The sequence below is a fragment of the Montipora foliosa genome, chromosome 4, assembly GCF_036669935.1.
Source record: "Montipora foliosa isolate CH-2021 chromosome 4, ASM3666993v2, whole genome shotgun sequence".
In the NCBI taxonomy this organism is placed as follows: Eukaryota; Metazoa; Cnidaria; class Anthozoa; order Scleractinia; family Acroporidae; genus Montipora; species Montipora foliosa.
This window is the reverse complement of record NC_090872.1, coordinates 12040690-12068189: the sequence shown is the minus strand read 5'-3', so window position 1 is coordinate 12068189 and position 27500 is coordinate 12040690. Positions and strand designations below refer to the sequence as shown.

The following is a 27500-nucleotide window of genomic DNA, read 5'->3' as shown; positions in this document are numbered from 1 at the left end:
CCCAATTTTCTTTTTGGATTTCAATAACACTTGTTAAGATCTCCTTTTCCCGCATATTCAGTAAGCCGCGCAAAAATACTTTTGAATTAGCAGGCACCGTCCTTAAAAGGTATGCAATACTTTCCAGATCTAAATTTCCTGCTAGAAAAAAAAAATGCCACATGCGGGACTCAAGCTGCCTAATACCATACCAGTGTTCATACCTAGCCAACTGGCCCTTGACAGTTTCCAGTTCATGTTCTTGCTGTTTGTGATTGCTGGTTTTGTGAAGAATAAAATTGCAAAAGGTTCATGTTAAAAAAAACAGTAAATGCAGTTGGAGCGTAGTGTTTACAAGAACACTAAGCTACCTTGACCAGTTGTCGAATACTAGTCAACCAGCTTACCTTAACACGCTCTGTAATTCCTCGGACAATTTCTCTTCCCTCTGATGGAGGTCGGTGATCATGCAGTGGGCCTTCAAGAAGCAAACTCAATTGTCAGTCTCATATTTCTTTTTTATATACCATTTCAAGATTAATTCCAGTCATATTTCACGAGAGCGACAACCAGCAAAAATACAGTGTTTCGATCAAACGTGTACCCCCCCCCCGCTAAGTTACTGAATTTCTATCAACTTGCTATGTCGCACATTCATTTCACAAGTCAAAATCGCGCGAGAACTTTGTCAATTGTGGGATTTACAATCTTGCGCTCACGTTGAATCTTATCACTAACAATTTACCTCACCCCGACTTCGTTCCCACGGCCCCTTCTCTCCCTCCAGGTAGTAGGAAGACGCGGAGAAGACGCGGACGGCAACCAGGCTAAAAGGGAAAACAGCTCACTTTCGGTTGCCGTCCGCGTTTCAAAAACGCACGTGCTCAAGCTTCCTAATACCCCTGGAAGCGACTGTACACTGTCACGCCATTTAGAGTAACACGCATGAGTTTCAGTGGCTTTTAACGACGGATGACGTGCATGAAAATTTTATTAAATTTTGAACCAGAAATCGCTACAAATTCTCTGACATACCTCATCCAACGCCTTCCTGAGGGAAATCTTTGTTGATTCTTCAGTCTCCAGACGTTTTTCAAGCTCTCCTCTTGTCTCTTTAAGTTCCGCCTATAACAAACAAAGCCGTGACGCAATAACACAAATACAGCACTTACGTTGACATTTGGAAGCTCGCATTACTTGACTAAACTTGCCTTCAAACGTTTTTATATCCAGCGCAAAATTAAATTCTTACCAGACTGGAAACTGACAACAAGTTCATACTCAAAAAATGTCCAACTTTGAGATCCCTCTACTGCTTAGTTTTTCTCCAGTAGTCTATACCTACATTTTAAACAGCTGGCAATGGTTTACACATGTCCACATGACGTTTTGTTACAAATTACCGTACCTTGTTTATTTAACGTCAATCTTAACTTCGCGCATGTTAGTCTCTTTGTTAATACTAGATGGAAAGTTCGCTCTTTAATGCCGCCCTACTCGATATTCTACATCGTGAAATTCAACTCAACTGTTTTAGTTTATTTTAGCATACTTTTCCCACATTGCCGCTTTCTGCCACCGTGGACAAAAGCAAATTATAGCTGCAGTTCTAAATTTGCTCACCTTTGCCAAATCGACGTCTTCTTGGCGCTTCGACAGTTCACGTTTCACCGATTCTGCTTCAGTCTGAAAACGAAAAATTCACGAAAAGTTGGAGACCAAGGCAGGAAAACAAGCAACCGTGACATTTCTCTTGAGAGAGTAGAACGTAAAATGTGTTTGGAAAGTGATTTTGTGATTGCCTTGGTATATGTTTGGCTTGGAAATTTTTGCAGGCTACATTCTTAGCGCAGGTAATGTGTGTTTGCTATCTGCAGTTCAAACTTTTTAAAGCACGACACATTCAAATTGTTGAGAATTTGCAGCCAGCTTCGTGAATGAGGACTAAACAACGATTCGAGCACTCTCTAAAAAAAAGTCGAGTTCTCCTGGACAGAAGTCGTTAACCTCGGCGGAAAGTCGAATTTTTTGATCGGTTACTCGCGGATACTGGGAAAAAATCCAAATGCTCTTTCGCAAGAGTCGAACCAACAATATTCCGATTGCTAGTTCGGAGGCTCTACCTCTATAGGAGACTCGTGACAAAAGGCCAATAAACTGGGTTTAGGTGACAAAGTCTTGCGTAAAAGACAGACGTTGAAAGTCGCAATCCTTGGAAGGAGACGGGAAATTTTTTTTTCAAGTACTTTTGCCCGCCTTGTCATCGTTAAATAAATCTCTTCAATGTACCTTTAAGTTCTCAACTTGATCGTTCAATTGGTCACATTCCATCTGCAGTTTCTCGCTTTGTCGTTTTAGAAACACGCAAGTGTTTTGTTGTTGTTCGCTCTCCTGTCGGCTGAATAATCCGGGGAAGAAAAAATATACCAGTGTTACACATGACGGTATAAAGAAGGGTTTGTCCTTGTTCCCTGAAGAATTTGCTGTTTTTTGTTCTCCAAATAATGCCGAATTTACTAGGGTGTTAATGCTGAGGACGGGCTTTGTGAAGGCGAAATTTGTAAAGGGGTTCGCTACGAGTGGAAATACCCATTAAATAACGAAAAATATTTGGGTGTACCTGCGCTTTTTAGTTTAAAAACTCAAAAGCTTTCGTTCACCCTATACAGGAATTGATTCCCGTGGAACAATTTTCATACATGAAAATCTCGTCAAAGCTAAAATTCATCCAATCAGATCGCTATGATTAACAATGCGGCGAATCACACGGTCGAAAAGCCTGTCGGTTAAAAGTGAGCCTTGAAGCTTATTACTAATTTCGAACTTGTTCTTCGCGCTGATGGATCCCTAGCAATGCGTTACGTTGCCTGCTGTTAAAGCTTTATATTCTTTGATCCCTTTTTCCACAATTTAGGTAACTATCCATGTTCCTAAATTATTCAAAAACACCAGGCACCTTACATATTCGGAAGCTATCACCGTCAAAAGCTCCGTTAATTTTGTATAAGGCACATTTCCTCTACAAGCAGCGGCAGTCCCATGGGCATCACGATACAATGGAATGAGCCATATTGTTTAACTAACAGAAGTTCCCAAGGACACGAAGCTAACGCTCTGACCTTTTCTGGAGAGAATCTTTCGTGACCTCCAACTCCGCTAGAATCAGCTCCTTCTCTTTCTCCACATCAGACCGGAACCCCGCTACAGATAAGAATTGAAGTAGACAAAGAAGAAGCAAGACTGCAAACATCCTGTTCGTTAACCGAGTTTAGGAAATTTAGGCGAACTACTCTTATAGAATTATTCAGTTTTTCAACTGTTTCTGAAGACACAATTGATAAATCATTGTTCTTGCTTTCACGAATGAATTTTTAGCTAACCGTATTTTTCCTCTGGGAAAGATTAACCGTTGAATAAGTAACAGAGAAATGAAACAACATTTCAAGTTTGCTTTAAAGGTGGTGGGGGGAGGGGGGGGGGGGGAGGGTAAGAGGGAGTCCCGCAACAGGACTAGCCACCCACAAGTCGTATTTTCTGGCGTTGGGAACGGACTTCCACGCGCAGGAGAAAGCCAGGGATGAGCATTTCGCGCCAAAACCGAGTCAGCGTGTGACGCCAACAAATGAAAACTTAGGTTTGTTTTATATTTTGTCGGGTCTCTGTAAGGGATAAACGTGCTCTGCCACTCCACCCCCAAGAAAAACTTCCCTAGTTTGATTGCTTCAACAACTTTGATCAGAGGAGGAAAAAAGAGTTTGTGACCGGGTAGATATCTCTACTATATACCCACTCAGTGACTGAGCTAATCCTGGTTTATGTGTCAAAAAATTAATTCCGTATTCTGGAATATTGCACATGACTGCACTTACTGTAAGACTCTTCCAGGTCTTGGTATTTTTCTGTCAGTGATCTCATATTCTGTGTCATCACCTCCTCACTCCTGCATGGGATGGATTGATAAACAGCAATTTATTCATAACTTACGCTTACCTACACGTAAAAGTTTGACGAGGGAAAGAAAGACGCTGCGAGAAGGAAGGAAAGAGTTGACAGTCCAAGCTCACTCTAAAGGTAGCAGTGCTACGTAAATTTGCCAAAGAACTTCAGTACCCATTGCAGCCGGCGGGTTGTTAGGGACTGTTGGGGATTGGACTACGTTTATACGACTAAAAGTTCGACTGAGATTTCTGTCCAAAACACGCGAGTGTTTGGACGTCGAAATTTACAAGTCGGCGAGCTCAAGACGGATATTAACTTGTGCTAAACGCCGTTATCGTCTCTGTCAACGATGTGGTTATTATCATCATCTCCATCATGTCGTCATCAACATTCTTTGAGGAAAAAAAAAACATACCTTTGCAGCTCTTTCTGCAACGATTCCACTTGGTCGTTGGCAATAGACAGCTGCTGTCCATAATCGGTTTTACACTTCTCAAGTCTGCTTTGCAATGATAAATTCTCCGCTGATAAAGACCTGGGTACAAACACAAGCGAGAAGGTATCACGGCAAAAAGGCAAGAAAAGGCGTTTCTTGGCAACTCGAGAAAATCTCCATTCGGGATTCCGTTCTACAGAGTGTAAGGCTTCATATAAACATGAGCTTTTAGTAGTGCAGGGCTGACCACTCGCCTCCCACCAATGTGGCCTGGGTTTAACAACCTCGTTCCCAGGGTCTCTCTCAACGACAATAGAGGCAGAAAAGAGAGCCCTGGGAACGAGGTTGCGGGTTTAATTCCAAGACTCGGGGTCATATGTGAGTTGAGTTTGTTGTTTCTCTACTCTGCTCCGAAAGGTCTTTCTCCGAGAACTCCGATTTTCCCCTCTCCTATAAACCAACATTTCATTTGATTTGCATTAATTCGTTGATTTCCATTTACACTGTCCCCAATTAGTGTCCCAGCGCTAGAAGACTAGACACTTTAAAAATAAACTTCCTTTCTTCCTGATCATTCCTTCCTCAGTTGGCTGAACTGTTATTAAGCCTTAACCGCTCAATGCTTTGTAAAAAATACCAAGTGCAAATACACCTTATTCCAAAATGGCCTCCATTTTAGTATTCTTTTGTTTCCATGCAAATTGCCCTTATAGCCTCGTTCGAGGTTAAATATTCTTTTGAATTTTACGTTTGAAAGCGAGACCATAAGGGCCAATTTGCATGGAAACAAAAGGATACTAAAATGGCAGCATTTTGGAATAAGGTGAATGGTTTGGAAACGTTTTGCAATACAACACATTGGCTCGGGTGACGAGTAAAATCGTCTGGCGTTAAGTCTCACTCCCAGGGGTCGACGGGTTAATGTCTGAAATCACTTTATCAACTCGTTTGCGTTTGATAAACCCAAATTTTCATCTTGTTCATGTTTAGAATAGCCTTTCTTGATACCTTTCTTTTTCCTCCAAAAGTTGCTTTCTTTCAACCAGTTCCATCAATTTAGCTTCTAAATCGCGGTTCTTGTTTTCTAAGTTTTCATTTGTTTCTTTAAGCTGGGAAATCCTCGATTCAGCTTCATGAAAATTCTCTGCACTCTGTTTTAAAGAAATCTCAAGTTTCTCACTAAATTCGCGACTTTTCTGGAAGAGATAAGAGCACATAACCATTAATCCCACACATGAGGTGGAAGTGAGGCACACGAGAAGGCGAAATTAATGTTATACTTACCATCACTTCCCTGTTCAACATCTCTTCGAGTGAATGGATCTTGTTCCCACTTTCAGTCAAAGATCTCGCCAATTTCGCACGGATATCCTGAGGGAGATAAATATCATAGCTTACTACACCAACACTGCATTGCAAATATGTAATTTATACTTGAAGACATACTTGAAGTGTCTAACCTAATACCAGGAAAAATAAAAATAAAAATAAAAATTTATCGTCGAGTACTCACGTTCTCGGAACATAAGCTCAAATTTGACTTAGAGAGCAGGGACAACAAAGACGTCAACCGCATAGGGAGCTTACGAAACGACGACGCCGACGGCAACGAAGACGTTACAAAACAATAGCTTTAGTGAGCAAAAACAATGGCTCTGCACGCTCTGCACGTGCGTTTTACATTTTGGTACATTTCTTTGCCGTCATCTCCTAAATGACGACGTGAAATGACCAAATTTAAGGTTCTGTGGAGGACGTTAGCACATGACGATGAATTTTCAGTTCTCTCTCTACGCTTCTAACCCACTCATACCAGTTTAATTCCTCGACAGTTACTACACATTTTTAACGCGAAACGACATGAAATAGTTTCGTAGTGATATAAATAACGCGAACTTGTATTTTTAAATGAAGTCCTCGTAACCGTCGTCGTCCTCGTTTCGTACAGGGACCTTAAGATCTACGACGGCGACGTCGACGAAAACGTCATCTCAAAATACAACTTTGCTCTAGTAAAAGTCTTTGGCCATTATTCCATCACGTTCACTTCGTACAATGTGGGCGAAGTATCCTAAAAATAAATTGGTACGAGCGGTTTCAGACTGAAAATAGAGAATGAAAGATTCTCTGTTGCATGCTCACGTTGTCGTCAAAACCTAAAATTTAGTGATTTCACGTCGTCGTCATGCAGAGAACCGCAAAAATATCAGCTAAAATCCGTGCTGCACGTGCAGCACGATTATTTATGCTCTTTTAACCAATGATATCATTGTTTTGTGCCATTTTCGTCGACGTCGTCCTCGTAGATCTTAAGCTCCCTGTAAGCTCCCTAATAACGGTACGACACATGCTTAGCAAGAGCTTCCACATGTACGTATCCACGTGAACAAAAAAGTGGGGACAGTATGAACTAAAATGCGTGCTCCATGTGCAGCCCGCATTACAGTATTTCTTCGTCTTCTTCAAAACAACAACATGAAACGAAAAAAAAAAAGAAAACTTTTAACGACGACGTGAGAGTACAATAGGGGCCTTAAGATCTACGACGACGACGTCCACGACAACGCCAGGAAACAAGGATATTATTGGTTAAAAGAACATAAATAATCGTGCTGCACGTGCAGCACGGATTTCAGTTTGTAATAATGAGCAGTTCTCACTTATAATCGTTCCAAAATAACTTCAACACCATCAAAGTCACCAGGTGAAACAAAGTCTGGTGTAAATTTAAGTACGTTTTCAGCCTCACATCGTAAAAATATATAAGAACGTTCAGCCTCAGCTCCAAAATTAGACGTTCATATTTTGAAAAAAGAGTATTCGTCGTCTTTTCAAAAGACGACGAATACTTAAGGATGTTATTTCTTCATCTCCCTCAAGCCACAAAGAAGCAACTGCCCCATTTTTATATCAGTCCCTGCAAAGTATGTCAGTCGAAGAGTATCTCGAAACTATTAAAGGGCACGGTCGCACTTGTGGACCGACGTGCGAGAACTTTTGTCGAACTCTACCAAACTTCAGAGGAGCCGGTGTCTTGCCTCTGGGCAGGCCGATTCTTTTGTTAGGATACCGAACAAAAAATTGGGTTTGCCATTTTTTTTCGGATATTGTAGCCTAGTGCGACCTGGCCCTAAGGCAAGGAAAAAATGTTCCTTTGTTGTCTCCATCTTTAAATCAACTGCTTAATAAGCTACGACTGAGTAAACAAGTATACCTCTAGTTGAATCTCCGTTTCTTCAAGTCTTTCCCTCAGCTGAATATTTTCATTTCGCAGTTGAGACACCAAATCTGAAATATCGTTTTAAAAAGGAACTATTTCAAAAAAAAGAAATAGTGTTTCGTTTCCAGGATGGTAAGGGCAGGAGAAAAGATAAAATACTATAGCGTGGGTCACTTATTTCGCTTCGTCCATTGAAACTCTCGAGAAATAAAGATAGAAATGTGGACGCAAACTCTCTGAACAGCGAGAAGCCTGTCAAGGACTATTAACCCTTAAAGAGAAGCACAGAAACTTGTTTACTTGCGAAATACATCGAAACATTAAGTCTACAAATACCTATTTTACCTTCAAATGCCACTGCATGACATTTCACATTCCGTTTTCCGTGAATCTTCTATTACTTGTGTTACATGTGAACCTCGGCAGTTACTAGGTTCCTGGTTAAGCCAATAACCAGTGCGAAGATTGTTTACATTACTCATTAACACGGAGAGATAAGTTGATACATCGCTTTAATCTAACCCAAAATCATTCAGATAGTCATAACTTTATATTTATGACCCATTTCCTTGGCTTTTGTGTTTGTCAGCATTATGATTTGCGATACTTCAGGTTCACGCGTTCACAAGTTTGTTTCTGCATCTCATGGATGTTTAGATTTTCAATTACAAACTCCGTTTTGATTGACCACTCTACCTCACTGTGTAAATAGTTCGCCCTAACGTCAAAATAGATACGATTCGAGACCAAAAGGAAGAGACAAAGTTATGAGAAGTCAGAGTGGGCCTGAAAGACATCAACACAGGCAGGATGTCAAGATTCACAGTCACCGCTCAAACGAGAAGACTCACCACCCACCACTGAGTTCGTAACCACAAAGTTACAGTGGGGGTGTATCAAGGACCAATACTTAGTAGCGAGTTAACTGAGATGGCGAGATGACCTATACCCCAGTCAACTCAGTTTGAACTGTGTTGTGGTCAGTCCTAAATTTTATGCTATTTGTTCGATTAAAGCTATTCTGGAATAAGAATTAACGGAATAACCTCCAGATTTTTCTTCGGATGTAAATTTAGGAAGATGCCTCTGTTAAATATTTTGAAGGGAAACGATGGAAAGTTCTCCTTTGTATCCTGATAGCATCAAATTCTGTCAGGTGTAATTTTTAGCAGTAAACCTTTTTAAAAGCAAACCTTCGGAATAAGGTCAATCGAACGCACCCTAAGATTCAGCGGTAGCTGATAGTTTAAAGACAACTGTCACCAAGTAAAAGCATTTCTTTTCTTTTTTTTCGGATTAATTACCATGAAGCTTTTGGTTTGCTTCTTCCACTTCATCTCTGTCTTTTGAAACATTGGATACTGTTCCTTCTGAAAAAGAAACAACAAGACGCTCTGCAAGCGTTCACTTGGGATACCTACTCTGCCTCAGTTACAAAATTATATTGATGGAAAACGTTTTTCGATATGGTTTGGCATCAAAAGACAAGAGACTGTGTACGCGTTTCGAGATCATGGTTCAGTTGTTCGAAAGCCAATTAACACAACTGTATGATGATACAGTTGTATGATACGTGATTAACTTAATACGAACCAGGATTTTAATTTTGCCATCAAAAAAGCCTATACGATGTAATTTTATGCTGGAGGGAAACAAAAGTACAAGTCAAAATTGAAGGTTCAAAATCTTGTAGATTTTTTTCATATATAAACTGCAATTTAAGTTCATTAAATAAAAATAAGCTTAATCAGGCTCTGAACAACTGGGCCCACCGTCATTGGCCAATGTAACAATGTCAAATGTTCACCAAGGAAACATTGAAAGTATATGTTACAGTTCAAATTTATTCCTGGTTCAAAAACTTTTCAACCAATTAAATTTTGATTTTTCTTTGTTTCAGATTATGATTATGAATCTTAGGCAAAGAAAAAAAATCAAAATTGAACTGGTTTTTAAAATTTTTTGAAAACGTATACTGTCATTGTCTCAGCGACCTTGAACTTGAATCGTTCACAAACCTAATGAAGTGATTCTTGCATTGAGAACCTTGTTTTTCTCCTTCTCTAACTCAAGATCAGCTTTAGAATTTTCAGCAGCACAACTCAATTGCAGTTTGAGCGAAGAAATCACCTACAGGATTAGAAAAATAAAACACATTAACACAGCCTTTAGATTCACATTAAAGTGAAAATTAGTACAGTTACATACTTCTGAAATCTAAGTAAAACCGAAAAATCTCCATCTTACTCACCCCATCTCTCTCGTGCAGTTGAACCTTGAGTGTTTTGATTTCTTCCTCCAGTCTTGCGAGGTCACTAATCGCAGTCAGATTTTCCTGTTTAAAACAAATTTAAAGTACTTTTCAAGCAAAATCAGGCCCCTATCCCGAGAGAAGTCATGAATATCATTAACCAATGTGTCTGTAAATAATATTATCATAAGCTATATGTACTTATTTTTTGGTAAAAAATAAGATCAGACCAAATTGGCTCACTCAATGTTGTAACCAAAGATTGTTGTACCCATTTCAAACCCTTTGGGAATAAAACGTTTTGTTCCAGGTATTCCGTCCATATCATTTAAATATGAATGCTACATTATAACGCAAATACAATAGGTCTATTGACCACTTACTTGTACTTTTGCTAGCATGAGCTCCTTTTCTTCTCTCAGATCTTGTACTTCTTTATGAAGACCAGAAAGGGCTGACTCATGGTCAACTTTTTCTTTTAACACTGACTGTTGATCAAAGTTTGTGATTTTTATGTCAATTTTACGCCTACTAAACTGAGGAATTGAATGTTTGCATAGTTACATAATTGCCAACGGCATATAAAGTGTTCAAGGCTCACCCAAAGTATGGAACAGGATGTACACTCCCTTTCAAAAGAACTTTCAAGTTGCAAGAAAACACATCACTTAACAATATTCAGCCACAAAACAATAATTGATGCCCAAATGAAGAGCATCCAGCTAGATCTTGGAGCTTCAAATTTACTCGATTTGATTTTTTCTAATTTCTTCAAGTTCCATTGGTGCATGAAAATCAGAAATATTGCATTTCTGGTAATTATCAAAGGTTACAGTTTTTCCTAATGCCATTGCTATCTTTAGTTATCAAAAGCGTTTGTTGTTTGAGGAACAAATTAAAACCTTAAAGCTAAATGCATATTTATTACATTGTAACTGTAGAAGACAAATGTCATACATATATACCTGAAATTGGTTTTCCAGATTTTGAAGTTCCATTTGTGTCGTGCAAAGTCTATCTTCAAGTTCTTTTCTCTCAGACAAAAGCTTTTCAATCTTTCAGGTTGGTAGAATGACACAATATTAGTAACATCAATACAATAAATTCATTTGCATATCACAAGCATTTTGACTTAAAATTTGTGGATTTCATAACAAAGAAGAAAATATATAGCACAAATTATAACAAGCACATAAAAATCAATATGCTTTACAATAATGTTTTATTATAAGGCTTGCTAGTAGACTACAAAATTCACATCAGTGTTGTATCACACTAAGGTCTTACAAACTTGAGACTAACCCATGAGTTTGTAAAATGTAATACAAACGAGTTTTCGGTAAAAGTGAAGAACAGCTCACCTGCACCAACAGTTGGGTTGACTGTCGGCAGACAGATTACCAACACATTACTGACACTTGGCTAGAGGCCCACAAAACATCGCACAAAATTTAATGTTTTGCTAGTAAAACGACAAGAAACTCTCATCTTACATACTTTCCATAAATCCACTGTAACAGTTTTGTTTTAAACTCAGATGAAAGTGAAACGATAACATTTATCAAAAGGGTTTTGAATCTCTATAATTCACAGCTGTTGAAGAAAACTGTCGGTCTTGGGGGGCCTGTCAACCGACTGCCTGTGGAGGTGAGCTGTTCTTCACTAATTTACCGAGTTTTCAATATACATGTAAATCAAGTTAGACTTCACTATAAAACTAAAAGGATGTTTAGTTAAAAGCCTAGATGAAGAGGTAGATCCTAAGATCACATTAAAACTAAATAAAAACTTCAAGGCTACTGCATTTGGTAGATTTAGTCCAGAGATTTGGAAGAGCAGCAAGTAGTGCCTGTGCCCCAGGTGTTGCAAGCAACTTGCCACTCAGGACCTTAAGACAACTTGTGATTAGAACTGGCAGGTACAAAACACAGGTCACAGGTCTCTGTTTTACCAAATACAGAAACATAACACACACCTAAACATTAATTAATAAAGCTACCTTTAGGCCTAATTAGACCTAAAAACAACAATTTTTAGGCCTAAGGTTAGCTAAAATGAATGTTTAGGTTTGTTTCTGTATTTGGTAAAACAGAGACCTGTGACCTGTGTTTTGTACCTAACCAATTAGAACCCTGTGCTTGCTTGATGCTTGATGATTCTGGCAAAGCCAAAATGTAATTTAATGGAGTCAATAACCAGAGCACTTAGTGCCAGTTGTGGTCAGCGGAGCATTGCCAGGTCAGTACACACGCTGTGATTTCCTGTTTTGTTAGTTGTGTAGAAGAAAAAAGTTTATTTGTGGAGGGTTTTAAGCAGTTAACCCTTTGGCGTCCAAACCGGCCGAAACCTTACTCGTCAATGGGGAACCCCTGAGAGTCAATGGGTTAATCACTCACTGAAAAACTATGTCCCCATTAATTCCCCTTCCCTCCCCTTCCCTTCCCTTCCTTCCCCTCCCTTTCCCTACTGTTTTTATCAGTATGATAGGTGCCTGTCTCTGGTGTTGCACAGGGGCTCATGGCTGGGTTTCCAGGATTTCCTTCACATGGGAGCAGTCTCCAACTAGGAGCTTGCTGCCAATAGTGGAATCTCCTGGGTGTCTCATGCACTCAACCTCCACATAAGCGATGGAGTTGTTAATTAAATCTAAATGTATCAAGTTTATTTGTTACCTGAGTAACTAATAAGTCCTAAGACTTGAAATATTGTTTATACTGACCTCATTTTCTGTGTCTGAGCACTCTTCCTTAGGATTAGGCGTCGAACAAGATACCTTTCTGCCCTTTTTTAGGGGTAGAGGGGTGGCAAACAGCTGTATGCAATACGACAAATTTAGAAATCTTCCCGGCTGCCACTTTTAAATTATTGATAAGTTAAAACTGGACTATAAAAGAATGGGAACTATTCTACTGGATCCCTGCTTTTAAACTGATGGTATAAATTGAAGTATGAATTCAAACAAATGACCTTCTATTCGTTCACTATTATATTTAATACATATGGTCTTCAAATAATAATTTTATTATTATATTAATTTATCATTAGGATTCTATCATTTTAAAATTTGTCTTCCTTTCTCCCTTATTTGCCTTTTATCATCATGATGCATAATTTTGCCAAAATTAAAGGTGCTGCTCCTGACACGTTATTTCAAGGTGTTTTGGGGAAATCTTTAGTTCCATGTAATGACTTGAAAAATGTCGGGCCGTTCAATCTTGTCCCTTTGTGTCCTTCCCTGCTTCTCTTTCCTTTTGCTGTATTTCTTTTATGTTGTTCAACAGATTTAAGAGGTCAGTTTGCAGTTTGTTTCATCTACTTTTTGGGCATTTTGGTGTCATGAAATTCCATTATTTCGCATGAAATAGCCCCTTTAATTAAGGTAGAAATATAACTACAGATTGAAGCTGCACTCAAAGGCCACATCTACAGGATGTATTTGACCCAACCCCTTGTTATTTGACCATGCAGCAATTCAGCTCTAGAGAAGAGTATTTCAGAGCAAAAATGGTTTAATCAACTTGTCAGCAATGATGTAAAATGACTACTGAAATCATGATTAGTTTAACTTACTGGGCATTTGCTGTCATTCCGGCTCGATGTGCTACAAGAACTGACATCTACATTTGAAAAGTTCAGATGACAAAAAAGTGTGAAACTCAGTTCAACTTCAACTTAATTGTTCAACTTGATAATGGACAACGATTTCCTGGTCATTACAAACACCCGGTAACCATACCTATACTTCCCTAATTCTAGGAGGTGGCTTGTTTTTATTTAAGTGGATCAACTTTTCAGAGTTAAACAGACTGCACGCATGAGTTGACTCTAATGAAATGGCATGAAAATGAAAAAAAAATTGAAAGGTAAAAAGCTTTCCTGGCTGCTGCTATTTCGTCATACATTCAAGTCAGCTTCCTGAGAAAAGAAATTTCCATGAAACAAACTCAACTGCCTGTCCCTTGCAGACAATGCCTGTTCTAAAACAGCCATTGTGGTAGCTAGAAAAAGCTAGATTGGAAGAGGAAAGGAGGAGCTCTTTGTGGGTAGAAATTCCTTGATGCCAATCTCACCTTTCCCTTCAAACATCGGCTACCAAGGTTAAAAATACATACCAAGCAAACTGCTATTTGATGCTGGTCCAGGCCCCGTGTCTGAAAATAACCAAAGTCTTATGCTAAAAGAACTGCATTGTTTGGTTGTTAACACCAGATATTTACCATGTCTTAGGGATTTTGTTTAAGGCTGGATGTTAGACAATATTATTATTATTATCAGCGTCTAGCTACCTCAATAAAAAAATAAATAGTGCGGTGCTCCACACTATAAACCAAAGACATTTTTCACAATGTTTATCTACCACTTACAATTTTAGGTAAAATGTAACGTCTTTAAATTCAACTTTTCAAAAATCTTTCCTCCTCCGAATAATTTCACGTAATTATGTGATTGTACAATTAAGTTGTGCCATACAACATTCTGCAAGCACATGCCTTCTTTACTCTTGCCGCTTTCTTAATTCGTTTATTGGTAAATGTATTTTTATTTTAGCAATCATAAGTAGAGTTAAAAGGCATGCTTTAAGTCTGAAGAGCAAAAGATAAGGTAACCATTATGAGTTTCTTGAAGTAAAAAGCTGACCTTTCAAGTCTGCAAAGCGCTTGCCTTTGCCAAACCCAAGCCCACCGCCTTGCTTTCCACTGTGGACATCATAACAGCCAACTGGGGGTGCCTGAGAAACTGGGAAATAAATTAAAAGATAATCTGATAGAGCACTCAAGAAAAAGCCCATCTGGTCTGCAACTTCCTTTATAATAGGCTGCTTGCCCATTCAATCAAATGATGAAAGATGTGCAATCCATTACAACCCAAGAGACTGCATTGGTGCATTTTGTCAGTACATGCATTCATGACACACTGTCTTCCAATCTAATCAAGCCCACCTAACCAGGAGGCAAAAGCTATTACAGGCAACTTAGACCAGATTTCTTTTGTTTGTTTAAAGATATTGCTAGTTCAGGTCTTTGGCACTTGGAGAGTGACCTGACCATTATTGAAATGACAGGCCATTATGTACCATCGCAGCATCTGAAGGTGATGTGACAGAGACAACAATTTTAGTCAGTGGAGGTCAGAAACCCCCATGAAAGAATTCTATATTTAACAATTATTATTCCACAAGTGTGCATTGGATCTCAGATGATAGATAGCCAAGGAGGCACATAGTGCCGAGTTGGCTATAATCACTTCACATCCAACAAGGTCGAGTGGAATTATAATAAAACGCCCACAAATTATGGATAAATCTTCCCTACTTAAATTTGGTAAAAACAACAAAACTGATGCCTTCAGTTACTGATAGAGAATGTGATAATAGCTAACATGCAATGACGGCTAAGCCAATCAAAGCTTGAGAAATGCATTATACAATGATCTAGTTTTTAATAATATATGATATCACAGATGCCTGTCTGACTATATTCCCAACTCTGCACTGAGTCAGTCACTGTGGGTTTTTAATGTTCCAAAGACTGCCACCAAAGTTTGGTTAGAAAGAACCATTGGTTTCCATAACCTATCTTAGAAGACGAGAGAGTCTTACCTCTAGGAGGTGTTAATTATGTTTGTTATGATGAGAGAAACACGACAACCTCAGTTGTTTAAAATCTTAACATGCTCTAACCGTCCCTTAACTTATTTAAAGTCGAGTTTTAAAGTTACATATATTGGAAACCTCGCTGATGTGCCCGTCCGGCAACCGGACAAAAATTAAACCAATCGGCGACGGCACAAGCCTCGGCAATATTAGGTTGAAAAGGTTGTTTACATGCATATGTAACTGACTGAGAAATAAACAAGCTTTAATACACAGCATTTCCTCGCCCTCAAAGTTATTTTTTCTAGCTTGACATTCATGGTCATTCATATCCCCTACGGTGCAAACGCATGAACCATAATTGCACGAAGTTTGCTCAATAATTCATTTCTTAAACGGCTTTACCTGGATCTTGAAATCTTTTGGATTTCGGAAACATGTTTCAATTAACGTAATAACGAGTGAACGGCCAATACTAAACACACTCGACGACTGCCGTGTAAAATTTCCGAGGTGTTCGTTGCTCGTTGCACAAGGGTTTCAAAAACAAGAACCAATCACAAGCAAGGTTCTCTCTGTAGCCTCGATTTCAAGGCGAGACGGTATATTTTTTTCCTGCGATATCTTTGCGAAGATTTTGGACATTTTGATGGTGCTATCAGCCCTATATCGTGGCCAAAGAGATTTCAGATTATAAGAATAGTTTGAATTTCTCGACATACAATTTATGAAAACGATCAATGAGCATATGTACCCCCCGGTATGGTATGGTAAGCTTCGGACATGTGTTACACTTGGACAAAGTGTTTGCTCAATTTTTTATTATTATTCAGTATTATTGCATAAAGGCAATGGAAAGAAAAAGATATAGGCAGCGAGAAAGGAAGCGTACAAAATTTATCCAAAATTAATATTCGAAAACCCCGGGCTCATGCAAAAATAACCAATCATAAACAGCAATTATTTTAACCAATAAACGCTTTATGAAATCCCTTTTTTCGATTGGCCAGTCGGGGATTATCATGGCGTCGTTAGTTGTGGTTGTTTTCACTGTTGGTAGCTATTTTTTCTCCTTTTTACTTTAATTGATCGTGATTAAACATATAGATGGAATAGATTTGTTCGTTTGAGCACGATTCCGTAAGGTATGGCTCTATCTCAGACCAGACCGAGACAGGTGACGATGAGTTCCTCGATGAAGATGATGGTGTAGAGAGTTTCGATCGTTCGACCTTGTCCTTCAACTAATCATGAATTCCTCTTTACAAGATGAAGATTACATCAAATTTCTGCAAGATCAAGGTACGTTATGGACGGTGTAAGACAATATGTTGTCAGCTAAAATAAATGTTTATTTTTTCAAAGATACTAGTAACTGAAGGTTAAAACAGTGCTGTTGATTTGGAAACAGCGATAACAGTCACTGAGTGTTAGCAATCCACTTATTGATATGTTTATGCAAGCTCACAATTTAAACAGTCTTTATCATTTTGAAGACGTTGACTGAAATCTTGTCATGATATTTCTTTCATTCACGACGAAATAAATATTTCTTATAAACGGCCAGAATTGGCTAGATTCTCGAAATTTAATACCCGGCCACTAAAATCTAGAGATTAAAAACCTACTCCCACAGTCCCGCAGTCACCTTATTTGCATATGGTTTTGGCCAGACTGTTGAAGAGTCCTGCTCTCCCACAGTCTCACAGTAATCTCAAATCCATTCGGTTTTCATCAGACTGTTACAAAGCTGCTCCTGCACTCGTCAAATTTGCATAAAGCTTTCAACAGGTTTTTAGAATAATCTGAAAACCCTTTTAAAATTTCAGATTTCAATTTACAGTTCGGTTAATTACACTTTTTATGAGATAGTGTGAAGAATATAGCACTCGTTTACTGATTAAGCCTAAGTGCTCGTTTCAGTGATAAAGGGTAAAGGCAAAGTCACTGCTTACGAGCCAGAAGGCCCATCAGGCCGGCGCTTATCTCCGGTTTCCGTAGCATGAAGCGACTAGGAGTATTTATACTCCCCCCTGGATGGGATGCTAGTCCATCGCAGGGTTACCCCCAGCATTATGCCGGTACCCATTTATACACCTGGGTGGAGAGAGGCCCCCGTGAGAGTAAAGTGTCTTGCCCAAGAACACAACACAATGTCCCAGGCCAGGCCCCAAACCCGGACCACTCGATCCGGAGTCGAGCGCACTAACCATGAGGCCACCGCTCCTCCCACTGACAAGGCAGTAGTTATATGCCACCTGAATTCCTCTTGGATTATGGCTGTGTGACTGTGAGACTGCAGGGACACCAGTTATACACCACATGAATTCCACTTAACTTTCGACTGCGTGACTGAGGGAATGTGGGAGCACTAGTTATATACCCCATGAATTCCACTTAACTTTCGACTGCGTGACTGTGGGACTGCGGGGGCGCTAGTTATCCACCACCTGAAATCCACTTACCTTTCGTCTGCATGACTGCGGGAGCACTAGTTTTACACCTTGAATTATTCAGAATTGCACGACTGCGGGAGTGTGGGAGCAGTATGTTTTATGGCGATCAAAAGTGGCCGTGTATTCTAGAATCACTCCTCATTATTTAATGTCGATTATTTTTACTATTTAGTAACTATAAGACAAGTGACCCTGCACTATTTACAGTAATTAAACTTACCTTAACAGAGTCAATAATATTGATCAAAACAAAACAGTTCCTTTGTTTTGCAGTTAAGAGACTTAATGCAGTGCTCCAGGAATACCAGAAAAAGTACCTCCCTGTTAAAGCACCAGATGTAACGGTAACAAACACCTTTTGCAGTTTGAATACGGCGGGTCTAATTTGCAAGTCGCAGGTCGCGGGTTGCAGGTCATTGTTTCACCAATACAGAAAGTATCCTAAACATTCATAAAAGCTAACCTTAGGCCTAAAAACGTTTGTTTAGGCCTAATTAGGCCTAAGGTTAGCTTTTAAGAATGTTTAGGATACTCTCTGTATTGGTGAAACAATGACCTGCAACCCGCAACCTGCGACCTGTGACCTGCAAATTAGACCCGCCGGTTTGAATACTAGGCACTGGCTCACCACTAGTGAAGGTCTGCTAGTATTCAGCATCTTTCTTGTTTTATCAGTGCAGACTATGCTACTGTGAACCTTAAATAAGGCTCTATATACATGTGTATGACTTCCAGTTTAAAAGAGTTTATTGTGTTTTCTTCCAAATGATTACAACTATTTACAACTCTCCAAAATGTCAGCTGACATGAAGAAAAACCTTGAAAAAATAAACTGAAGAAGGGTTTGCCGTGTGTCACTTTGATCTCTACACTTTGTGTAGAATTTGGCGGATCTTTGAGCAAAGTAACACAGGTTGGGTAATACAAGCCTTTTTCTAAGACTTCAACAGTTTGCTCTCCTGGCGGTAACTCAACCCCTTTATGGAGTATATTAACTACAGGATATTCGTGTATCAAATGAATGTGAATTTTAATTGTCGTGGCTAATCACCGTCACAAAGTACAGCAACGATGCAGCTCAACAAGGTGGAACCTAAAGCATAAATTGGCGCCTCTGGCAGCCGCTATCCGGTCCACGTGTGACCTTGGAGCACAGCTTACAGCCAGCTGGAATCAGCCTTATGTTGGTTTTTGCTGAGGAGGGAAAACCGGAGAACCCGGAGAAAAACCCTTGAAGCAGAGAAGACAACCAACACAAACTCAACCCACTTATGGCGTCAGGTCCAGGAATCGAACCTGGGCCACATTGGTGGGAGGCGAGTGCTCTCACCACTGCGCCATCCCTGTTCCCCCATAGAGGAGGTTTGCTCCTCCAAACATAGACACACTATATAATGCTGAATATTCCTGAAGCATTTTTAATAATTATGAATCATTGGTACATGTGTAAAGCTATCGCCAGGGTAAGGATCAAGTAGTTTGAAAGTCGAGTTTTCCTTTTGCAGAGTGATGAGCCTCTTCCACCATGGATAACAAACTCCAGGTAATAAGGTTGTTGACGATACAATTTGATAAACATACATAATCTTTAAATACCGGTAAGTACTCTTACCATCAGATAAAGAGATCTCTGAAATGAGAACATGGTCAGATAATGATAATTATGCCACAAATTGCCGTAGGGTTAGGGGCAGTCGGGTCTTGTCCTGAAAGCTTAGACTTCAAGGACCTTACTTAGAATGGTGATGATTCCAAGGAGTGCATGCTTCTGTGAAGTTCTGACCCTATGTGAGATTCCTGTGTATGTAAGTTAATCACCATCACACCCAGAGCCTCCACAGTGACTGGCACCACTTTTGACGTTACTCTGTACTTGGTAAAAGGTAAAGGTAAAGTAACTTTACTTAACGTCGGTAGTTCCTTCAGCTACGAGGCTGGTATCAATGGAAGCCGACGGTGCGCCCTTTACCCCCTCCCTCTGTCAGTGCTCCGTTTTACGGGTATTTAAAGCTATAGCTACACAGATCAGAGGAAAGTCGAAACAGACATTTAAGTCACCGAGGATCAAACCCGGGGAGCTCTCTCTCCAAAAGCCACGCACTAGCCAACTGAGCCATGACAGCTCCTGTACTTGGGTCATTGTTAAATGCTGACAGTCACGTTTTGCACAAAAATCAAATCAAATCTTATTGTATAAAATCGTAGGTTGGTTTTTGAGGAGAGGGGAAAATGGGAGTTCCCAGAGAAAAACTTCTTGGAGCCGAGAACCAGCAAACTCTTGAAAGCCATTTGCGATGCTTGGTCCATGAATCGAATTCAGGCCACTTTGGTGGAGCATTGTACCTGCATCACGGGAATGTCATTCTCATGAATTATTGATGACTTTGTTGAAAGGGTTTCCCCAAACACTGCTTTAACCCTTTGATGTCCAAACCGGCCTAAACCAGCCAGACTTAGTATTTTACTCTGTCTAACGCCAGACTATTTTACTCTGTCTAACGCCAGACGATTTTACTCGTCAATGGGGAACCCCTGAGAGTCAATGGGTTAATCACTCACTGAAAAACTATGTCGCCATCAAGGTTTCAGGAAAGGAAAATGAGGTGTCTGTGGAAAAAAATTGTTGCTACGTTATTTTTTAATTTCTTGATGCAGATGCCATTGAAGGGAAGGTAGCTTATGCTTGTAACTGTTCTGAAATTTGTGTTTTTATGAATCTGGACACAGAATTTTTTTTTTTGTCCATTTTGACAGTATTCTTTCACCTCTGCTGTCAGAGTATGATAACAACATTAAGGCATACCAAGAACAAGTGTTTTTCTTGAAGGTAAAAATAATTTTAGGCTATTTATTTCAAATTGTTGACGAAAAAGTGACAGTAAATTTATATATTGTTCAGTCTATCTTAAATGCACGTTTTCTTGTGCCTCTCACAGTGAGTCTTGTCAAAAGTTTCTGAAATTAATTTTTTCAAAAAAGGTTTGTGACCAAGCCAGCTTGTGTGTCAATTGACACATTTTAAGGATGGTGCCTACTAATTCAAAGGTATTTTCTCGCGGTTTACTGAATATGCGGGAAAGCAGATCTTAACAAGTGTTATTGAAATCCAAAAAGAAAACTGGGGGTAACCACGCATTTTTCGAAGATAATTAATCAACAATATTTGTAAAAAGTTTTAAAATACAAAGTAATGTATGGCGCTCTTTTCCAAATTGTAGCTCAATTATCTCTGAAAAATGATGGTTACCCCCAATTTTCTTTTTGGATACCAAGATCACTTGCTAAGTTCTGCTTTCTCGGCATAGTTTTGAACCGCGCCAAAAATATCCCTGTATTAATAAGCACTAGCAATAGGAAATCCGAATATCTCGAGATGCGCAGAAAGTATGCACAATAACAATAGTAGGCACTGTCCTTAATAAAGGATTTTTCAACTTTCTTGCCAGGATCTTTAAATTTTCTGAAGGATACACACAGGATATTTAAAAGATCTTAATTAAAAGATCCTCACGGGATCATTTTTACTCAACATTTAGTTTTAGTTGTCTAAGAAGTTATTCTTGATAGAAATTCTTTGCTTTTGTTTAAGGATGAATTGACATCCCTGAAACAGAAAACGGACCATGTTATTCAAGAAAATACAAGGTTTGCTGTCTTAATTATTCTTTTACCCAAGTGAACTAATTATTATTGTACATGAAGTGTATGTTTAGTGCAGATGTTTATCATACAGTTATTGGACTGTTGGAAATAATGTTGGAAAACATCTTTTAGGTATTAATATTCATTTGGCACCTACGCTGCTTTAAATTCTCATTCATATCTTGTGCTTAGTTTCCTCAATAATGGAGTTATAGTTGCCCCCAAATGTTGCGTTGGATTTTGTCCTTTTCTTTGATTTGAGACCAGTTTTTGCAAGTAGCAGCTTCAGTACTGTTTGTGTGTAAAACAAATTGGAACTAATATTAAATATTATTTCCAATTTCAGAATATTTTTAGCCTTAAGTCTCTTGACATCCAAACAATTCTGCTTACATCTTCATTGTTTCACTTTTATTAGTTTATATGCACTCTCACAAACCAGACCTTTGTAATATTCATTTGCATGTTTTATTGCTTTCTGCAGAAATTTTCATTACTTAATTTAAATAGTAAAGTTGAAAACTTAGCACTTTTTATTTTAATCATTATTGTGAACCTCTTGTAGATTGCATGAGGAATTGAAGAGGAGCATTGAAACACAGATGGAGATAGTACGACAAGGTGAAGGAGGCAATGCAGAAAGAGAAGTGCTGGAAAATATGCGCCACCAACTTCAAATTCTGTCTCAGGTATTCTCTTTTCTTTTCAGTCTACTTTAACCTGTAGAGTTTTAAACTATGTTCGTTTTTGCTTTTAAATCTTTTATCTCTCTCTAGAAAGTACAGGCCATTTTTGCAAAGCCCCCAAAACCTGCTAAGAAACAAAAACAAATCTGCTTATTTTCTTTTAACAAATTGATTCAGGCTGTTGAGTTTTTTACTCTGTTTCTTAATTCGAGGAAAGGGACAGCTATGTGGAACTGTGGCAAAATGCTACCAGTGAGTTGGAAAAGCTTCAGGAAATCGAGAGGGTATGGCCCATTATCATTCTTTTAGAACAAGCATCTTGTTCATTACAGTAACTTCATATTGTTCCAACGAAAGACAAAGAAATTGTGTAATTAGTGACAAGTTTAATGTGGCTAAGTATGTTGTTTATATTTATATTTTATGGTTGTATTACTTGTAGAAAATAAAACAGTTATACATGTATTTATAAGTGGCAGTATCGTGGTAGTTCTACTGTTTTTAAGTCATTAAAGTGGGTTAAATTTGCATGCTAACTGTGCCTAATAGCAGCACAAAGCAAGTTTTAGCTATTAAAATAAGCTATTCATATCAATTTTTGGGTTTTTTTTTTTTTTAACATTATGTCCCAATTTGAAAGCAAGAAGATGGAAAGTCTTATTAAGTTTCTATCTATTAACCCTTTTTTGTATAAAATTCATTATAGTTGTTAATTTATAAAAAGACTTTAATTTGTTCATCCATTCTGAACTGTAGATGGCAACAACTACGTACCGTCAGATCCCAGTCCTTGTTAACACAACTCTAGTATTACAGTCGAAGCTCTCGTAAGCGGACACCCTCGGGACGGGATAAAAATGTCCGTAACTGGAGCTGGCCGCTTACGAGAATGGTTCTCGTAAGCGGGGGCTTGCCCAGCTAACCATAAATATTCGTATACAAAAAAATACCGAGGTATTAAATGAAACTTTTGTTTTATTGCGCCCTATACAATCCTGCGATAATGACGAAATGCAGTGGCTGTAGTAAGACCACGTGAACAAGCGTATCATCAAGATCTGTCGACTCAAGAACACCCAAACACCATAAACAAGAACGATGAAATACTCGGACACATTCCTTTGAGGATGTCGCTGTTTGTTAGCAAGTTTTTTAAAGCGGGGAACAAATAAAGGAAAGACTGTTGTAAGGGGAAAGCGAGTAAACAGAGGAGCCGGATACGGCTTAGAAATTCCTTGCCAGTATATTTTTTATGGTGACACTAAAATGTCTCTGCCTTGGCTAAAATCGAAAGTTGAGTGCCTTGGCTACAATGTGCTGACAACGTTGTAATCCCTGGTGAAAATCTTTGAAGGATCTTTGAAGATCCTTAAAGACTCCTCAAAGATCTTTTTGAGGATCTTTCTAAGGATCTTTTCTCAAATCCTCAAGGATCCTACCTAGGATCCTTAAAGATCCTTAAAGATCTTAGCCTTTCTTGCCAAGATCCTCAAAGATCCTTGCCAAGATCTTCAAGGATCCTTGAGGATCCTCGAAGATCCTGTCCAAGATCCTTGAGGATCTTCGAAGATCCTGTCCAAGATCCTGTGCAAGATCCTCAAGGATTTTTAAAGATCCTTACCAAGATCTTTGAAGATCATCAAAGATCCTTGAGGATGTTGAAGGAACCAACCAAAGATCCTTGGGGATCTTCAAAAACCATATCCAAGATCCTTAAGGATCTTCAAAGATCTGGTGCAAGATCCTTGAGGATCTTCAAAAGCCCTTGCCAAGATCATTTGCAAGATCCTTGAGGATGTTTATGTCTAGATATCATTTAGGACTTTACAGGAACTTAGCCAAGATTATTAATTTTATTGTCCACCTTCTCACCCTGAATTGCACTTATTGGACTGCAGTTTGATGTACAAATTCTTTTATTTAACCTGGAAAAAGGAGCTTTCTTTCTGTAAAAGAGAAACTTCAATACATAAAATGCTTCATTTGTCTGTAAACTATTTATGTTATAATGCTAAGTATGATTGAAGTAAAATAACAATGATGAATCATGGGAAATCAATATCCGACTTTATTTGCTAGCATTCTTTATTGAACTGAATGAAAAACAGCCACACACTACGATTCTCACTTGAGTAAGATGCAAGTGAAGTTTGGTAAGGCTTATCACCCTGGCTTGTTATCCTAAATTGGCACTAACTCCTGGGTCAAAGCATAGTTAATAGAAGGGAATGGTTAGGAAGCTCGGCAAACATCAAAGGAGCAAACAAAGATGCCAAGATTTAGGTTGGAAAGTCCACGACCGTGCACAATCTTTTGTTTTGCGCTCATACACTATGCATGAATTACGTAACCAACACGTTTCTATTGGTTAGTTCCTCAGTACGGAGTAAACAACTATTGTGTTTTGTGCACGGTCAAGGCCAGAAAAGAGAACAAAGACCTACAACAAAGAAAGTTGTCGGGTTTCATAACCATTCCCCTCTATTAACTATGGTCAAAGGGATGGGAAGAATACAATAAAAATCTAACAAACCTGAACAAATGATGCACTGACTATTGTTTTTCACAGACTTGATGTGGATCAAGTTGCCTTTGACAACATTGTTGTTTTAACATTGAAACTCTGTGACAACTTTGCTCACATCTTATTCCACTGACAATCATAGTAGCTTTTGGAGTTACTTGGTCACATGCACATGGTTATCCATTAATTAAAAGTCTAGCTGCATACAGTAAACGAATTTCTCAAAATTACCTATAATATGACTTGAATGTATATTAATAATCATAGAAACAATAGAGATAAAATATAGATACTCATACAGTTTTTATCAAGTACTCATTAATATCAAAGATATGGCTGGGAATATTTAAAATATTTTCACAAACAGCCATTTTTATTGAGAAAATGTTTCTTAAAAATAAGACAAAAACCTTAAATTGTAGCCTAGAAAAACAGCGAAAGAGAAACATTACAAGTACAAGTACATGTACTACAACAATAACGTTTGATTTTACCTAACACATTTGTATTTATTTCATTTTATCTATCTTTTTATTACTAACAAGGCTGCTGCCTAAGAAAATTTTAAAGGGGCCCTCAGAGCTAAACGCTGAGAACTTAGGAGCCCAACATATGAAGTGAAAGGTGTTGCTGTGAAAAATTAAGGAGCCCAGAGCTATTTTTTGGGAGCCCCAGGCTACCGGGCTCCTGTTAGGCAACAGCCTTGACTAATTTTTTTCTTCACTCAGTATTTGGTGCTATTGTCGGCTGAGGCTGCTTTTTGAGAACTTTTTCTGAATATTTTGCAGTTACGCATCCTGAAAGAAAAACAAAGCCATAAGGGCAAATTACTCATATTGATTATCATGAATTCCACATGTACTCGCAAGTCATGCCGTGGAAGTGGAAATAAATGTGCGTCACCTAACCTTTAATTTGAAAATTGCTATGAACCTCAGACACGTAGCATTTACAGAGAATCGAAGGGATCCTTTGCCAATCATATATTTGCAACAACCACTCTTTTGATGTAAACCTTATTACTAGTAAGTAATCTCGTTAAAGGTTCACCTATTTTTTACAGGATTAGAGCAAGTAAGCCGAATTATAATCCTTGCCTGTACATGTCAAATTATTTTGGGACTAGAAGTTTGAAAAGTTCGAATTTCGGCTAACTCAGTGTTGTACGCAATTAAAATCTTTTCGAAATAAAACGTTTTGTTCCAGTATCACCATATCATTTTAAATGTGAATGCTTCATTGCCATGCAAATTAAACACACAAAGAATCTTAACCCCGAGAGATTTGAATTGGTTGAGTTAGCCGATTTAGTCTATCGTCATTTTTAAGGACAATAAGTCATCAACTCAAATATTACCTGCTTATAATTAGCGCCTACCTTTGTACTTGGATTGCTGTATGCATTTCCTCGTTTTGAATCAGTATTTAACGGGCAAAACAATCATGAATCATAAGATTTATGCTCGTTGATTCAAACTTAGAATAAAACCGCCGAACTGTAAAGAGGAGCCATCGTTGGTGACTGCTGACCAAAAGGGAAATGGCTCACTAGTTTCCAGTCTTATCTCTCGCGTTTTATCCAAGATGGCGGAGGATTACAACCCTCCGATTCATCGGACTGTAGTTTAAAGAAAAAGTGAGCACAAATCATAGCAGACTCATCGAATTAACCCTTAAAGGAATGTGAAAAGATACTGATCGAGCCGATTCGTCACTAGAGTCTCTAGATGTGGCCCTGAATTCTGTATTTTAGCCCTGGTATTTTTTAAAAGGATGACGTGCTGACACGAATGCTTTGATATTTCGAGAGTATATTGTTTCATATTGCTTCTGGCCCGGCCTGCAGCTATTACGAGTTCATCAAACAAGGTAATCTGTTACTGATATTTCCTACAATCAATGGATTACATCAGAATAAACGTTTTCTTTTTAATTGATTCGTGTACAGCGTGATTATTTTTATGTTCAAAGTTTGGTTCCTTAACGATGCTTGAGGGTACATGTACGTAATACCTCATAGGATCTTAAGGGATTTTATACACTTCACTCCTAAAAAGGTCCTTATAAGATCCTTATCCTTGAAGGATCAAGATCACTCTAAAGATCCTTTTTAGATCCTTGAAAGATCCTCATAGGATCTTTCAAGGATCCTAACGGAGATCCTTTCAAGATCACTTTAAGGTTCCTTTTAAGATCCGTGAAGGATCCTCATAGGATCTTTCAAGGATCCTAATAAAGTTCCTTTCAAGAGTACTATAAGGATCCTTTTAAGATCCTTGAAGGATCCTCATAGGATCTTTCAAGGATTGCAACAAAGATCCTTTCAAGATCACTTTAAGGATCCCTTTAAGATCCTTGAAGGATCCTCATAGGATCTTTAAGGATCCTGATAAAGATCTTTTCAAGATACCTCTGAAGATTCTTTTAGGATCCTTAAAGGATCCTCATACAATCCTTGAGGATCTTTTGAGGATCCTTTTAAGGTTTCTTTCAAGATCACTATAAGGATCCTTCAAAGATCCTCAAAAGATCCTAGTATGATCTTTAAGGATCCTGTCAAAGATTTTATTAAGATCCTTTCAAGGATCCTTTTAAGATCCTTGTAAGATCCTCAGGCACTCTTTGAGGATCTTCAAGGATCCTTTTGAGGATCTTTCCAAGATTTTGTGTGTGGATCTTGGTAAGATCTTTGCAAGATCCTGATAATTTCCTCAAGGATCTTGATGAAGTATCCCAAGAGTCCTCAATGTTAGAAAATCTTTGAAGATCCTTTA

The 27500-nt window shown here is 38.6% G+C and overlaps 2 protein-coding genes across 4 annotated transcripts in view; one reads left to right on the top strand and one right to left on the bottom strand.

The window, feature by feature from the left end:
• The window catches only part of LOC137999860 (hyaluronan-mediated motility receptor-like), a 44862-nt gene extending 28906 nt beyond the window's left edge, over nucleotides 1-15956 (bottom strand). Inside the window, exons 1-21 of one of the 2 annotated variants that reach the window (XM_068845813.1) lie at nucleotides 15824-15956; nucleotides 14464-14562; nucleotides 13938-13976; nucleotides 13396-13442; nucleotides 12545-12637; nucleotides 10791-10880; nucleotides 10209-10313; nucleotides 9826-9909; nucleotides 9593-9704; nucleotides 8879-8944; nucleotides 7569-7642; nucleotides 5639-5725; nucleotides 5363-5550; nucleotides 4334-4453; nucleotides 3849-3919; nucleotides 3099-3180; nucleotides 2269-2377; nucleotides 1603-1665; nucleotides 1015-1104; nucleotides 387-457; nucleotides 204-257 (exon numbers count right to left, since the gene is read on the bottom strand). In XM_068845813.1, coding sequence (XP_068701914.1) covers nucleotides 204-257; nucleotides 387-457; nucleotides 1015-1104; nucleotides 1603-1665; nucleotides 2269-2377; nucleotides 3099-3180; nucleotides 3849-3919; nucleotides 4334-4453; nucleotides 5363-5550; nucleotides 5639-5725; nucleotides 7569-7642; nucleotides 8879-8944; nucleotides 9593-9704; nucleotides 9826-9909; nucleotides 10209-10313; nucleotides 10791-10880; nucleotides 12545-12637; nucleotides 13396-13442; nucleotides 13938-13976; nucleotides 14464-14562; nucleotides 15824-15857 — 1778 coding nt within the window. In that variant the 5' untranslated portion in view covers nucleotides 15858-15956. The remainder of the gene's footprint in view (nucleotides 1-203; nucleotides 258-386; nucleotides 458-1014; nucleotides 1105-1602; nucleotides 1666-2268; nucleotides 2378-3098; nucleotides 3181-3848; nucleotides 3920-4333; nucleotides 4454-5362; nucleotides 5551-5638; nucleotides 5726-7568; nucleotides 7643-8878; nucleotides 8945-9592; nucleotides 9705-9825; nucleotides 9910-10208; nucleotides 10314-10790; nucleotides 10881-12544; nucleotides 12638-13395; nucleotides 13443-13937; nucleotides 13977-14463; nucleotides 14563-15823) is intronic. The other variant, XM_068845814.1, reaches the window with a different exon arrangement.
• A 469-nt stretch (nucleotides 15957-16425) lies between these two features.
• The window catches only part of LOC137999859 (sodium channel and clathrin linker 1-like), a 38295-nt gene continuing 27220 nt past the window's right edge, over nucleotides 16426-27500 (top strand). Inside the window, exons 1-7 of one of the 2 annotated variants that reach the window (XM_068845810.1) lie at nucleotides 16426-16720; nucleotides 18148-18218; nucleotides 19380-19417; nucleotides 20629-20701; nucleotides 21464-21519; nucleotides 22082-22205; nucleotides 22415-22486. In XM_068845810.1, the coding sequence (XP_068701911.1) occupies nucleotides 16669-16720; nucleotides 18148-18218; nucleotides 19380-19417; nucleotides 20629-20701; nucleotides 21464-21519; nucleotides 22082-22205; nucleotides 22415-22486 (486 nt within the window). In that variant the 5' untranslated portion in view covers nucleotides 16426-16668. The remainder of the gene's footprint in view (nucleotides 16721-18147; nucleotides 18219-19379; nucleotides 19418-20628; nucleotides 20702-21463; nucleotides 21520-22081; nucleotides 22206-22414; nucleotides 22487-27500) is intronic. The other variant, XM_068845811.1, reaches the window with a different exon arrangement.